We start from the raw sequence: 15,099 nt of genomic DNA, 5'->3' as shown, positions 1-15,099 counted from the left end.
CAAAAAAAAAAAACACATTCTGTGACGTGCTCAGTTTTTTGCCGGCATGAAGCTTTCATTAGACCAATGAAATTGCCAAACGGGTTAAGGTCAAACAACTTTTTTGTTTACCGTTTAGATTAAATCGAGCGCTCAATCTTCCCATCATTCTGATTACGGTAGTCATTTTGTCACCCTCATCATGGCAAAGACACGGAGAAATGCATATGATGCAGCTTTCAAGTTGAAGGCGATTGATCTGGCTGTTGGAAAAGGAAATGGAGCTCCTGCACGGGAGCTTGGTCTTAATGAGTCGATGATAAAATGTTGGAAACAGCAGCGTGAGGAATTGACTCAGTGCAAAAAGACAACTAAAGCTTACTGCTAATTTATTTTTTGTTACAAGCCGTGTTTCGTTAAAGCCTATTTATTTTTGTTACAAGCCGTGCTTCGTTAAAGCCTGTGTAAAGTTCATTTGTTTCAATGTACCGGTAGGCACCTGTGGCTTATAGACATGTGTGGCTTATTTATGTTCAAAATAATATTATTTTAAAAATTCAGTGGGTGCGGCTTATATTCAGGTGCGCTCAATAGTCCGGAAATTACGGTAAGTATTTAGCAGTCTTATTGCATAGTAGAAGAAGTCTCAGAGCCTGTTGGTCCGAGAGCCCTCTTCACGACTGGGAGGGTGTGTGTGGACAATGTTAAAGTCCCTAGTGATGTGGACGCCAAGGAACTTGAAGCTCTCGACCTGCTCTACTACAGCCCCGTGGATGTGTTCTCCCCTCTTTCCCCTGTAGTCCACGATCACCTCCTTGGTATTACTTACGTTGAGGGAGAGGCTGTTGTCCTAGCACCACACTGCTAAGTCTCTGACCTCCTCTCTGTAGGCTCTCATCGCCATCGGTGATCAGGCCTACCATCGTTAGGACAAAGCACACACCCGAGGTGGCGGATGTGTAGTTGCCTACCCTCACCTCCTGGGGCCAGCCCATCAGGAAGTCCAGGGCCCTCATTTATCAACATTGCGTACGAACAGAAATGTTCATAAACCATGAGTGCGATCATTTCTAAGCAAAGTGTGGGATTTATCAATTTGTACTGATACTTGAGAATGTGTGTAAATTTAAGAAAACCTCTGACCGTGCCTACCCACAACACCTTGTGGGTGAAAAGTCAAACTGATAATGAAATACCATCAACCAAATGGAGAAAGGATTGACATACTGGACCAAATCATAAACTATGAAGAAAAAAGATAATACATTAATAGTTTATTCATGCATTTCTTTTATAGACACTTAAGCTACTAATAGTTTTCTCAGGGTGCTATCGAATTCATAAACATGAAGCCTAATTGAATAATAAAGTAAATTAGAAAGAGAGTGGTATGTAAGGTTGGAGACAATTTAGTTAAACAATATAAAAAAGGCAACACTGAGGCATTGTGACTTGTCCAAAATGGCAAATCTTGCATTGCTGGACGATCTGGCACAAGCAGCATTACGCAGGGAGCGTGTTTTCAATGAGCATGCAGTTTTTTTTTGCTGAGAGCGACACTTGGCTTATTAGTAGATGTATTTTTCCAAGGCATATTTTATTGTATCTCTGCAACCAACTCTCTCCAGAAAGGGAGACGAAACGCACCAATGCCAACCCAGTGCATACCCACGTCCTCTCCGCCCTGGGATTTTTGGCCACTGGAACATTCCAAGGGGAGATTGTGGATCGGTCTGGCATTTCACAACCAACCATGAGCCAGATATTGCCTGCAGTCCTTCATGGCATTATTTCATTGACCCCACAATACATACAGGGTCCGTACACTGCTGTGCAACAGGCCAGAGTGAAAATGGATTTGCATACCATTTCCAATGACATTGGAGCAATTGACTACAAACACATCGCAATAAAAGCACCATCATTGAACGAATTCAACTTCGTCAACAGAAAAGGTTTTCATTCTGTCAATGTGCAGGTCATCGGTGATTCACATTTGGCCAGGTGGGACACGATTCATTCATTGTTGCAGAACAGTTCAGTCGGCCTTAACCTCCAGGAAGAAGCTGTTGAGGATAGATGGCTTATTGGTAAGTGACTTATGTTTTATTTTCCATGTTAGATCTATACTGGGAAACAATATCTGAATGTTGTGTTCATAACTGCAGGAGACCAGGGCTACCCATTAAAAACACCACCACAGACGGATGGTGGCACCAAGACCGCATTCAGTCAGCTGTATAAGGAAATAAGCAAACAGGAAACCACTCACCCAGAGGCGGCGCTCCTAGTGGCCAGAGACTTTAATGCAGGGAAACTTAAATCAGTTCTACCAACATGTTAAATGTGCAACCAGAGGGAAAATACTTCTAGATCACCTGTACTCCACACACAGACACGGTACAAAGCTCTCCCTCGCCCTCCATTTGGTAAATCCGACCACAATTCTATCCTCCTGAATACTGCTTAGAAGCAAAAATTAAAGCAGGAAGCACCAGTGACTCGGTCTACAAAAAAGTGGTCAGATAAAGCAGATGCTAAACTGCAGAACTGTTTTGCTATCACAGACTGAAACATGTTCCGGGATTCTTCTGATGGCATTGAGGAGTACACCACATCAGTCACTGTCTTTATCAATAACTGATTCTAGGATGTCGTCCCCACAGTGACTGTACATACCCCAACCAGAAGCCATGGATTACAGGCAACATTCGCACTGAGCTAAAGGGTAGAGCTGCCGCTTTCAAGGTGCGGGATTCTAATCCGGAAGCTTATAAGAAATCCTGCTATGCCCTCTGACGAACCATCAAACAGGCAAAGCGTCAATACAGGGCTAAGATTGAATCGTACAACACCGGCTTTGACGCTCGTCTTACGTGGCAGGGATTGCAAACTTTTACAGACTACAAAGGGAAGCACAGCCACGAGCTGCCCAGTGACACGAGCCTACCAGACGAGCTAAATCACTTCTATGCTCGCTTTAAGGCAAGAAACACTGAGGCATGCATGAGAGCATCAGCTGTTCTGGATGACTGTGATCACGCTCTCCGTAGCCGACGCGAGTAAGACCTTTAAACATGTCAACATTTACAAGGCTGCGGGGCCGGACGGATTACCAGGACGTGTGCTGACCAACTGGCAGGTGTCTTCACTGACATTTTCAACGTCCCGGATTGAGTCTGTAATACCAACATGTTCCAAGCAGACTACCATAGTCCCTGTGCCCAAGAACACGAAGGCAACCTGCCTAAATGACTACAGACCTGTAGCACTCACGTCCGTAGCCATGAAGTACTTTGAAAGGCTGGTAATGGCTCACATCAACACCATTATCTCAGAAACCCTAGACCCACTCCAATTTGCATACCACCCAAACAGATCCACAGATGATGCAATCTCTGTTGCACTCCACACTGCCCTTTCCCACCTGGACAAAAGGAACACCTACGTGAGAATGCTATTCATTGACCACAGCTCAGCGTTCAACACCATACTGCCCTCAAAGCGCATCACTAAGCTAAGGATCCTGGGACTAAACACCTCCCTCTACAACTGGATCCTGGACTTCCTGACGGGCTGCCCCCAGGTGGTGAGGGTAGATAGCAACATCTGCCACGCTGATCCTCAACACTGGAGCCTCTCAGGGGTGCGTGCTCAGTCTTCTCCTGTACTCTCTGTTCACCCACGACTGCGTGGTCAGGCACGACTCCAACACCATCATTAAGTTTGCAGACGACACAACAGTGGTAGGCCTGATCACCGACAATGACGAGACAGCCAGAGACCTGGCCGGTTGGTGCCAGAATAACAACCTATCACTCAACATAACTAAGACTAAGGAGATGATTGTGGACTACAGGAAAAGGAGGACCGAGCACGCCCCCATTCTCATCACCGGGGCTGTAGTGGAGCAGGTTGAGAGCTTCAAGTTCCTTGGTGTTCACATCCCCAACAAACTAGAATGGTCCAAACACACCAAGACAGTCATGAAGAGGGCACGACAAAGCCTATTCCCCCTCAGGAAACTAAAAAGATCTGGAATGGGTCCTCAGATCCTCAAAAGGTTCTACAGCTGCAACATCGAGAGCATCCTGACTGGTTGCATCACTGCCTGGTGCCTCCGACCGCAAGGCACTACAGAGGATAGTGCTTACGTCCCAGTACATCACTGGGGTCAAGCTTCCTGCCATCCAGGACCTCTACACCAGGTGGTGTCAGAGGAAGGCCCCCAAAAAACAGCCACCCCAGTCAGACTGTTCTCTCTACTATCGCATGGCAAGCGGTACCGGAGCACCAAATCTAGGACAAAAAGGCTTCTCAACAGTTTTTACCCCCAAGCCATAAGACTCCTGAACAGGTAATCAAATGGCTACGTAAACTATTTGCATTGTGTGCCCCCCAACCCCTCTTTTACGCTGCTGCTACTCTGTTTATCATATATGCATAGTTACTTTAACTATACATTCATGTACATACTACCTCAATCAGCCTGACTAACTGGTGCCTGTATATAGCCTCACTACTGTTATTCTTCACTGTCTATTTCTTTACTTACCTATTGTTCACCTAATACATTTTTATTTTTGTTTAACTTAGAAATTGCACTGTTGGTTAGAGCCTGTAAGTAAGCATTTCACTGTAAGGTGTAAACCTTTTGTATTCGGCACACATGACAAATAAACTTTACATTGATTTGATGACTGCCCTCACAAACCCCTCAAACCAACAAGAGGCAAGGTACAACCAAGCCTACGCACGCACAAGAACAGTGGAGCGCACCATAGACCTGCCGAAAGGACATTGGCTGTGCATGTCTGGGACAGGAGGCACACTGCAATACCAGCCTAGCAAGGTTTGCCTCTGAAATGACATTACCATGAATGTAATACAATGTGCAAATTCCTATTTTAGGTTTTCTACATTGTCAAGGCTTGATGCCAGAATAAGCACGCTTATTATATATCTGAGCACACAATGTTGTGGAGGAATGTCGCTCCACAACATTGCAATCAAAAATGGCATTCCACTGAATGATCCAACCAGACCCGATGAGCCCATGCCTGACAGGGAGTGTTTCCCCACCATCCATATCTCTGGCACTGAGGACAAGAGTCAATATCATACAACGGTTTAAGGTATATGTTCTACCAAATATTGTAATCAAATCGACAAGGAAAACACCTTTACATTGCACAATAATTTATTGTCTCACATGTTTGACACAATCAACAAGTTCTTTCAATGATTGATTTCTCTCTCTTAGGCCGTTGCATACATCTTCCAGCTGCTGATTGAGTCCAAGAATATGTGTGTTGATCTCATTGTTTCACATCTATCAAGATTTCATGTTTTGTTATATTAATTTTGTTACATTTATTTTGTTATATATTGATTTTTAGATATATTGTCAAGACAAAATATTTAGATGTGGTCCATGTCTGAATATGGTTGTGAAAATAAAGCTTGACTTATCATCAGTTGGTGTGTCTGGTATCCCTTCAGGGTCTGGGAGAGGGTCCTCAGTACCACCATCAGTTGGTGTGTCTGGTATTCCTTCAGGGTCTGGGAGAGGGTCCTCAGTACCACCATCAGTTGGTGTGTCTGGTATTCCTTCAGGGTCTGGGAGAGGGTCCTCAGTACCACCATCAGTTGGTGTGTCTGGTATTCCTTCAGGGTCTGGGAGAGGGTCCTCAGTATCACCATCAGTTGGTGTGTCTGGTATTCCTTCAGGGTCTGGGAGAGGGTCCTCAGTATCACCATCAGTTGGTGTGTCTGGTATTCCTTCAGGGTCTGGGAGAGGGTCCTCAGTACCACCATCAGTTGGTGTGTCTGGTATTCCTTCAGGGTCTGGGAGAGGGTCCTCAGTATCACCATCAGTTGGTGTGTCTGGTATTCCTTCAGGGTCTGGGAGAGGGTCCTCAGTATCACCATCAGTTGGTGTGTCTGGTATTCCTTCAGGGTCTGGGAGAGGGTCCTCAGTATCACCATCACAAATGATGCCAGACACTGAGGTCTCTCCAATTATGCTGCCAATGTGCTGGTCCATAGCAGACAGTGAAGAGAGTCACTCTGCCGTCTTCCTGTTGCACTTATATCCCTTTTGTGGATCCTAATTATTATTTTTTGCATATGTTTTCAAATCAAAGCATTTCTTTTTAATTTCATTAACTGTTCTGCACTCAGATGAGGTAGAATTTACCACAGCTCTAACCTGCTCCCAAGCAATATTTTTTATCTTATTTGTCAAGCCATTGCTGAGGGCTCCAAAAGTATGGCTTGTTTAGCTTCCACTTCGGTGATCAAAAGTTATATTTCTAGATCCATGTTGGCAGACAGAAATTAGTCACATTTCTTGCAGCTTTAAAATGTAAGGTTTGTGACCATAAATGGTCATTTAGGGCAGTTCTTTATGTAAATGAGACTTCACGTGCACTAGCACAGTGTTTTAGAACGTGTCTGATTTATCAAGGTAAAATACTTACAGGTGTGTGTAAATACGAACTTTTTTGTACTTGCGAACATCACATTTTCTTCGTACGGGTTAATTTAGAAGTTTTTCTACACAACATTGATAAATGAGGGCCCAGGATCCAGTTGCAGAGGGAGGTTTTCAGTCCCAGGGTTGAAGGTGACTATGGTGTTGAACGCTGAGCTGTAGTCTATGAACAGCAGTCTCACACAATTATTTCCCCTCTTGTCCAAGTGTGAGAGGGCAGTGTAAAGTGCAATTGAGATTGCACCATCGGTGGATCTGTTGGGGCAGTATGCAAATTGAAGTGGGTCCAGGGTGTCTGGGATGATGGTGTTGATGTGTGTCATGACCAGCTTTTCAATGCACTTCATAATTACAGATGTGAGTGCTACAGGTTGATAGTCATTTAGGCTGGTTACCTTGGAGTTGTTGTTCAGTTTGAAACATAAATTGGGATTACAGACTGGGACAAGGAGAGATTGAAAAAGTCTGTTAAGACCAGGGGTTGGAACCGGTTCAGGGAACAGAACCATTCTATAGCTAGAGGACTTCTGATATCTCGAGGAGTATAATTTTCATCTTAATCTGTTGTCTAGTACTGTCTTTTTGCTAGCTAGGGCCATCTACTTTAAGTGCTGCCCGTCTTCCTATTAGCCTAGTTGGTGTGTGAACTGCTGACTACTCATAACTTGCAGGTGATTGTTGACACATCAACCAGGATTAAGGGGCAGGGAAATGTGTGACTGTTGTGGTAATCAGTGCCAGTGGTGGTGTCACTGTCAAAACTAAGCCCGTCGGCAAAACAAAGACATTCTACCTAGTTATTTTATGAAGAAAGAGTAGAAGGCTCCACACCACTCTCATTTGAGTATTTGACCTAGTTATTTTCAGATGATCTCATTTTGCTGTTTTGTAGCTTTGGCAACTATGGCATGTATCCCAGTTGACTTTACAGACACTCCCCACCCCTTGGCTGCAACCCTTCTAATTTAGTGTACCCTTTGCGCAATTCCTGGTCTCCGGCAGGATTTGGAACTGCCGATCTATGGTCAAGAACGCTGAGTTCATCCCAGTCCCTAGACTTTTTGGCCCTGACAGAGACATGGATCACCCCAGAGAACACTGCTACTCCAGCTGCTCTCTCTTCATCCGACTACATTTTCTCTCATAGTCCGACAGCTTCTGGTCGTCGCGGTGGTGGCACAGGGCTGCTCATTTATCCTAAGTGGAGATTCGCTCTTTTCTCCCTCACTCACCTGACCATCACCTCATTTGAATTCCATGCGGTCACTGTCACTTGTCCACTTAACATTGTTGTCATCGATCGCATACCATGTGCCCTTAGAGCACGTGTCAAACAAGGGCCATGGGACGATTCCGGCCCGTGACACATTTCGGCCTGGCACGCACAATTATTTGAGTTGTCATTCATTTTTGGCCTGTTTCCATACAGCCCACGATGTGCTGCACTACAAGTCAAGAAAACACCGGCCACGAACGATGTGTTTACAATACTGCGTTGGTAATAAAGCATAATTTGTTTGACCGCAACTTCTGGGGTAGCTAGCTTTAGCTTGGTACCTAGCTAGCACCAATACAACCAGCCTGAAAACAAATGACCAAACTCTGTCCTGGCACCCCAATGGTGGAACACTTGTCAGCTGGTCTGCACATGCTTTCAGAACAGGACCTGGTATTCCATCTGGCCCGGTGGCCTTGAGTGTTTCAAAGTTTTACTCACATTGACCATGGAGAGTGAGATCACACAGTCATCCGGAACAACAGAGGCTTTCACGCAAGACTCAGTGTTGTATTCCTCGACGCAAGCATAAAAAGCATTTAACTTGTTTGGGAGTTCTGCATCACTGGGCATCTTACGGCTGGGTTTCACGTTATAGTATTAAAGCCCTGCCACATACGACAAGCTTTGGAGCCATGCTTGATGCTTCCTTTTGCATGCTTGATGTCTTGTTGGAGGTCGTAGTGGGCTTTCTTGTATACGTCCATGTCCTGTTCCTTGTAAGCAGTAGCTCTTGCCTTGCGCTCAGCTTGGATATTGCCTGTAATCCATGTTTTTTGGTTTGGATACATTCATTTAGTCACTGTGGGAATAACGTTGTCTATGCACTTATTGATGCAGCCCTCAACGCTATCCAATGAATCAAGGAACATATCCCAGTCTGTACTAGAAAAACAGTCTTGTAGCCTTCTGTCTGCTTCATTGGACCACTTCCGTATTTTACCCCCTTTTTCGATCTCGTGTCGTCGCTGCAACTCCCCAACAAGCTCGGGAGGTGAAGGTCGAGTCATGCGTCCTCCAAAACATGACCGGCCAAACTGCGCTTTAAAAAAAATACAAAAATCTTAACCCCTTTCTCTCCCCAATTTCGTGGTATCCAATTGGTAGTTACAGTCTTGTCTTATCGCTGCAACTCCCGTACGGTCTCAGGAGAGGTGAAGGTCAAGAGCCGTGTTTCCTCCGAAACACAACCCAACCAAGCCGCACTGCTTCTTGACACAAATCCCACTTAACCCGGAAGCCAGCCGCACCAATGTGTCGGAGGAAACATCGAACACCTGACGACCATGTCAGCATGCACTGCGCCCAGCCCGTCACAGGAATCGCTAGTGCATGATGGGACATGGACATCCCTGCCCGCCAAACCCTCCCCCAACTTGACATGCCCTCACTTGATTGACAGATCTTTTGATGTACAAAGCATGTTGGGTCTTATTGAGAAGACACAGTTAACTGCTCTTAGTCACCATGAGACAGTTATTATTTTTGAACTATAGAATTACACTGTGTATCTGCAGATAAATCATGTGATGGCAAAGACAAAGTGGTCCTGTAGTGGTACAGGAGACTGCATCTCTAACCTGAGGATGTTATTGTTGAACTTGTTGTAACTGGCCATGGAGATCATGGTACCAAATCCTATTCCAATGGAGTTGAATACCTGGGCTGCAGCGTTAACCCACACCTGCAGTAAGGCAGAGATAAGCGGATAAAGGTGAGCGATGCACACAATGTTTTTACTCATACTGTAAAACAAGAACACAAATACACTTCTGTGCAGTTTCCTAGGCACAGATTAAGCCTAATCATGGACTAGAAACCTTTTTCAATGGATCCTTTTTTTTGTCCCAGACTAGGCATAATCTGTGTCCGGGAAACTGTCCATTAATCATCATTCATCCTCTAATACAGTATGTCACACCTGTACATCAAGCAGCTTGCTCCACTTAGGCTTCAGGAAGTAAAGCATCCCATTCTTGGCTCCAGGAAGCTGGACATTATTGATGAGCAAGACAAACAGCATGAAGTATGGGAATGTGGCGGTGAAATAAACAACCTAAAGCAAAGAGTGAGAAGAATAAAAATACTCAGTAAGTATAACATGATTTTAAATGTATTGTAGATCAAAACATACAAGATGTATGAAGCAACATAGAGGTGGAACAAATTCTGTCTCAAATTCTGTCTCAAATTCTGTCTCCTCTAAACACCCATCTGTTCTCCTCCAACACCCACCAACAATGTAGACCCAAAGGCAATGGAAAACCTTTAGATTTGAATAATGATCCCCCACCGATGAGACAGCCTGAGAGCATACAAAAGTTATGTATACATTTAAGAACAAAGAGTATCTGGTGAATGCAACCATTTAAAATGAAACAGTAATGGCTAACAGAAATGTATAGATAATACCACAAATTACTAACACTAAACAATCTACTGTTCTAAAGAGGAATAGCCATAAGTAGCTAGTGTTGAGGGAAGAGAATGCACTCTGACCTTGCCAGTGGATTTGACACCTTTGAAGATGCACAAGTAGACAATGACCCAGGCCAGGATAAGGATGCCAAACAGCTCCCAGCGTAGTCCTCCTGCCTCCTCAATACCATTGGTTATCTCCAGAAGCCTGTGACTGAGAGAGGAAGTAAGGGTCAGGATGGGAATCAAAGCTAAAGAAACCTTCATAATCATACTGTTATCCTTCAATAATACAAGAGCCCCGACTTTACAGTAATCTGGATGGGACCTTTTTGTTTTTTTGATAAAACAAGCTATAACAATAACCACAAGAGTCCTGAGCCCTACCCATGCCAGTGACTTCTAGATCCTACATCAATAAAAATGTGATTCATTGAAGAAGATCGATGCTTACTCAAAGTATTGCTGACTGGCCGAATGCAAGTGGGTGGTGTTGCCAGGGAAACCGATGGAGCAGTTACCTACAGCATTCCAGGTGTTGTTGCAGGACTGCCAGGGGAAGGTGGCTCGGAATGAGTTGAAGAAGTAGTAGAGCGCCCAGCTCATGAGAACGTTGTAGTAGGTGCAGAGCACAAAGGAGATCACGACTGTGGCAATGCCCACACCTGTAGAACAACAGGTAGGGCAAAAGGGACAAAGTCATGGAACTTTCCTACAGTGGTGATGCCCCAACAGCAGTAGCTACTTTCTCTTCTGGTGTCTTTTGTGTGTGGGCCTCCTTCAGAAGTGTACTGTATGTAGATCTATAAAGGTAAGCATGGGTAAACTACAATGGTAGTGCTCCCATTACCAATTAGCTGTGGAAAAAGATTCATGCATGTGCCTAAAATCCAACAAACACTTTCCAGGAAAACCAAAGCTCAAGAAAAAGTCCTTTGAGCTTTCTCAAATGACTAATAATAAATGTTCCGATACTAACAGGACTGACCGATTCAAAGCGGTGGGTTTGGAAGGCAAAATTGGCCAGGCATGTACACAGATAGAGATCTACCTGTAATTTAATTGAAGAAGAGTCATATGTCTGTAATTTAGTCTGTAATTTAGAATACATCCACTCTATTTTATGGGAACTGAAGAAGAGCCATATGGACATCCAGTTCCAGGCATTTGTTGATATAATGAGTTGGGATTTCATTTGCGACACAGTCCAACAACATGACAAAATTTATCAAATTTAGAAAAACGTAACAGGCATACATCGTTTCAGTTGTTTATTCTTTAGCTTTTTGTTGCAGTTTTTCTTTTTTTATTGTTGAGGGGAGAAATAAAAACTACGTTTTTTTTTTTGCTAGTAGCATACACAATGACTCAAGTATTAGAACTACGTCCCTGTGGCATGATTAGACCTTATGATAAGAGTAGTCCAGGTTTACTACCCGAACTTGACATGGGTCCTCTGCTGTGCTGGGTCAAGTGTCTCTCAGTTGGACACTGAATAACCAAACATTGTGCAATTTCTCATAAGAAAACATCATAAGAAAACATCAGAAAACATCACGGAGAGCTGGAATTAACTGTGGCAGCCAGCCGATTTAGAATTATCAACAAGTTAATCTTATAATTGCATTAGTCAGAAACAGTGTTGAGTGTTTCTCTTCTCTAAATAGTTTTGATTAAGAAAGTGATTTAGTCCTTAGCTCCTAGAATATGTAGCGAGGTTCCAACAGTTTAGCAGTTGTGTAATGACTGTCTACTGTTCATAAAGCATTCCACTGGACTCTATGTACATTAATGTACTCTGATAGAAGAACTGTGTCTTGACAAACAAATCCCTGTGAGGTCAGGTCAGGTCATGTTTGGTGCTGGGGTATGGTAGTAGGTGCCAGGCGAACCAGTTTGAGTGAGTCAACAACTGCAACACTGCTGGGTTTTTCACATTCAACAGCTTCCCCATGTGTATCAAGAATGGTCCACCACCCAAAGGACATCCAGCCAACTTGATACAACTGTGGGAAGCATTGGAGTCAACATGGGCCAGCATCCCTGTGGAACTCTTTCGATACCTTGTAGAGTCCATGCCCCGACCAATGGAGGCTGTTCTGAGGGCAAAAGGGGGTGCAACTCAATATTAGGAAGGTGTTCCTACTGTTTTGTACACTCGGTGTATATTGGCATTGTTTGCAGAGAAAGAATAATGGAATGCTGTGGACAATATGGAGGGTGGGTCGAATAGAAAACACCTCTGTCAACCCAATATAACCCTACTGACCTCCAGGATCAGTTGGAACTACTGCACACCATAAGCCTCCTTTCTTTTCATTCATCCCAGAGTTTGCGCTTTCCCTTCACACCACTAATTAAGGGGATGCTCTGCTCTATTGGCTTGTCCAAACACCCAGAGTGGCGTAATGGTGTTTGCGTTCTCCCTGTCAAAACGAGTTCAATCTTATGTTCAATAACAACCCAGGGGTGCAATACTGCTGACGAGGGAGAATTCAGTAGGATTAGTACAAAACATTACAACATTTTATGAATTGCTACATTTTATGTAGTTACATTATGTGAATTGTAAGTAATGGATCAACCTCTAAATGTTCAGTCACTGTAAGAATTATTTTGTCAGAAAATTACTAAGAAAAAGCAGATAAAATACCTCAGTTTACGAATATAAAGTTAGCTTGACCTTGCCCTAACACATGCTGTAGTCCTGTAGCCGATTTCAATCTTTCACTGCAGCATTGATACAATCTCTGTCTTTTACTATTGCAACCCTGAAACATATTTTTGGGCTAATCTTGCCAGCCACTAAACTAATTGGCAGGGTTTACGATTTCAGAAACAAAAGCTCTTCTGATCCAATGTTACACGTACATCTATTATTCAAATATTAACCCATTGTGTTAAACTTAACCTTTTCATGACCAAAGTTTCCCTGTGTAGATTCTGCTACTGCACCTGTAAAGTCATGGTGAAGTCACCTGACATTGTCACGCCCTGACCATAGAGAGCCCTTGGTTCTCTATGGTGCTGTAGGTCAGGGTGTGACTAGGGGGTGTTCTAGTCTTTTAATTTCTATGTTGGTGCTCTTGGTATGGTTCCCAATTAGAGGCAGCTGATGTTTGTTGTCTCTAATTGGGGATCATACTTAAGTTCTCCATTGTTCCCACCTGGGTTGTGGGATATTGTTTGTGTTAGTGTGTTCAGCACTACGGCTTTCACGTTCGTTTTCTGTTTGTTTATGGTTTTGGTAGTTTCACTATATAATAAAGTATGTGGAACTCAACTCACGCTGCGCCTTGGTCTGTCTTTCCTCACGATTGTGACAGACATGCCTGTGATACCGCCAACAACAAAATAGACACACAGGTTATCTTATGATTAAGAAGAACTGGTTCCATCTGCTAATAAAACAAATAATTTATTTGTGTATATAAAATCAACACATATGTACACACAAACATACATAAACAAAGAAATGGACACAACCAAAAAATTCCTAATTCAAAAGCAAAACACAAATGTTATCAGTTGTTGTTCGCAGCAATCAGGTAAGCTGAGCCCCTCCCGGTCCCCATAGGAGTAAACACCCCCCACTCAAACCCAAACGTTCTGACGAATTAGAAGACATCTCCGGGACACCAGGATACCAAACAGACAATCAGCCAAAACACAGAACACACAAGGCCGCTCAAAATATAAAACAAATCAAAGCAAAGCTTGGTCTTTTTAATAAAAAACAATATGCCCCTAAACCAGAGGGTTTTTAGAAGTAATAATGCATTTTGCAAAGGAAGAGCCATCAGCTCAGTTTTAGCTGTTGTGAAACGGAAGAGGACCATCAGACGTAGTTGTATAGAATGTTAGCTTATGAGGTTGGTGTATGATAAATTCCTCAATGCCATGTGGAATGGGATTTGTAATATAATCACATTAGGGATTAATAGAAATGTGCTGCATTCTGTATCCAAGCTCCACCACCAAAATATGGAATTACAAATCCCATTACAAATACAACCCACAGATAAAGATACAATGGTGGGTCATGAGAGGAATAGGAGAGAGGATTTTACGATGATACATTCATATACTATTAAGTAATTACACTGTAGCACATTAGTCCAGTGTGTAAATTGTGTTTGTTTAACAGAGGAGAGATTTGTGTATCACAGTTACCATGTGTGGCATAGTAATATCAATTAAAAAAATATATACAGAAAGAACTACCTGCTTTTGTCCCTCGCTTAGCACAGAGCCATTACCAGTCTGAAATGAGCGATAAATCAAGGGATGGAACCATACGCTTTGACCGGGTAGACCATCTCTGTCTTTGAGGAGATAAAAACTATGGAGAAAAGTCTTCAGTTAGAACAGGTGACCTTATTGATTCAAACCCAAGAGTCAATGGATGTTGATGGCTGGGCTCTTGTACATTGAAGGGAGCATTACGTGACTGCTAGTGTTCTGTAGTCAGAGGCCATTCAGTGTTCAAAAGGAATTTGGGTTTTAACCAATCAGAATTCTTGAGTATGAATTTAAAAAAATACAACTTTCACTATTTAGAGAGTTGAATACTTAACAGTGTGCCTCCTGGACTGCAGAACAAGATCCAAGCAGAAAGTTTGAAATCTTTAACTTAAGACGGAAAATAGTGCCCTGCAGCGGACACTAGAAAGAGAACATACTATGCTCTCATCTCTCATGTGATAAGTGAAACACTGAAGACATTGGAGGGATTTGTTTAGAGCCACTGATCCTGAGCTAATTTGATGTGTTACGGGTGGGGGGTGGGGGGTTCTAAGAGCTGCTTATGAAAACAATGTGAATTTCGATCAAGAGAAATATTTGGGATATCAAGAACACATGCTGAATCACCCATATTTGATTCCAAATTTAGATTTGTATTGGTTGCTGTTATTTGGCTATTGTTATT

General features: G+C 43.2%; 1 protein-coding gene across 1 annotated transcript in view; it reads right to left on the bottom strand.

The window, feature by feature from the left end:
• Positions 1 to 15,099, bottom strand: part of LOC115200204 (sodium- and chloride-dependent GABA transporter ine) — a 45,124-nt gene that overhangs the window by 14,089 nt on the left and 15,936 nt on the right. The window contains exons 3-6 of the mRNA XM_029763063.1: positions 10,624 to 10,834; positions 10,251 to 10,383; positions 9,673 to 9,807; positions 9,332 to 9,435 (exon numbers count right to left, since the gene is read on the bottom strand). Of these exons, the coding sequence (XP_029618923.1) occupies positions 9,332 to 9,435; positions 9,673 to 9,807; positions 10,251 to 10,383; positions 10,624 to 10,834 (583 nt within the window). The remainder of the gene's footprint in view (positions 1 to 9,331; positions 9,436 to 9,672; positions 9,808 to 10,250; positions 10,384 to 10,623; positions 10,835 to 15,099) is intronic.

The sequence above is a fragment of the Salmo trutta genome, chromosome 9, assembly GCF_901001165.1.
Source record: "Salmo trutta chromosome 9, fSalTru1.1, whole genome shotgun sequence".
In the NCBI taxonomy this organism is placed as follows: Eukaryota; Metazoa; Chordata; class Actinopteri; order Salmoniformes; family Salmonidae; genus Salmo; species Salmo trutta.
The sequence above is the reverse complement of the archived record's forward strand: the minus strand, read 5'-3'. Positions and strand labels throughout refer to the sequence as shown.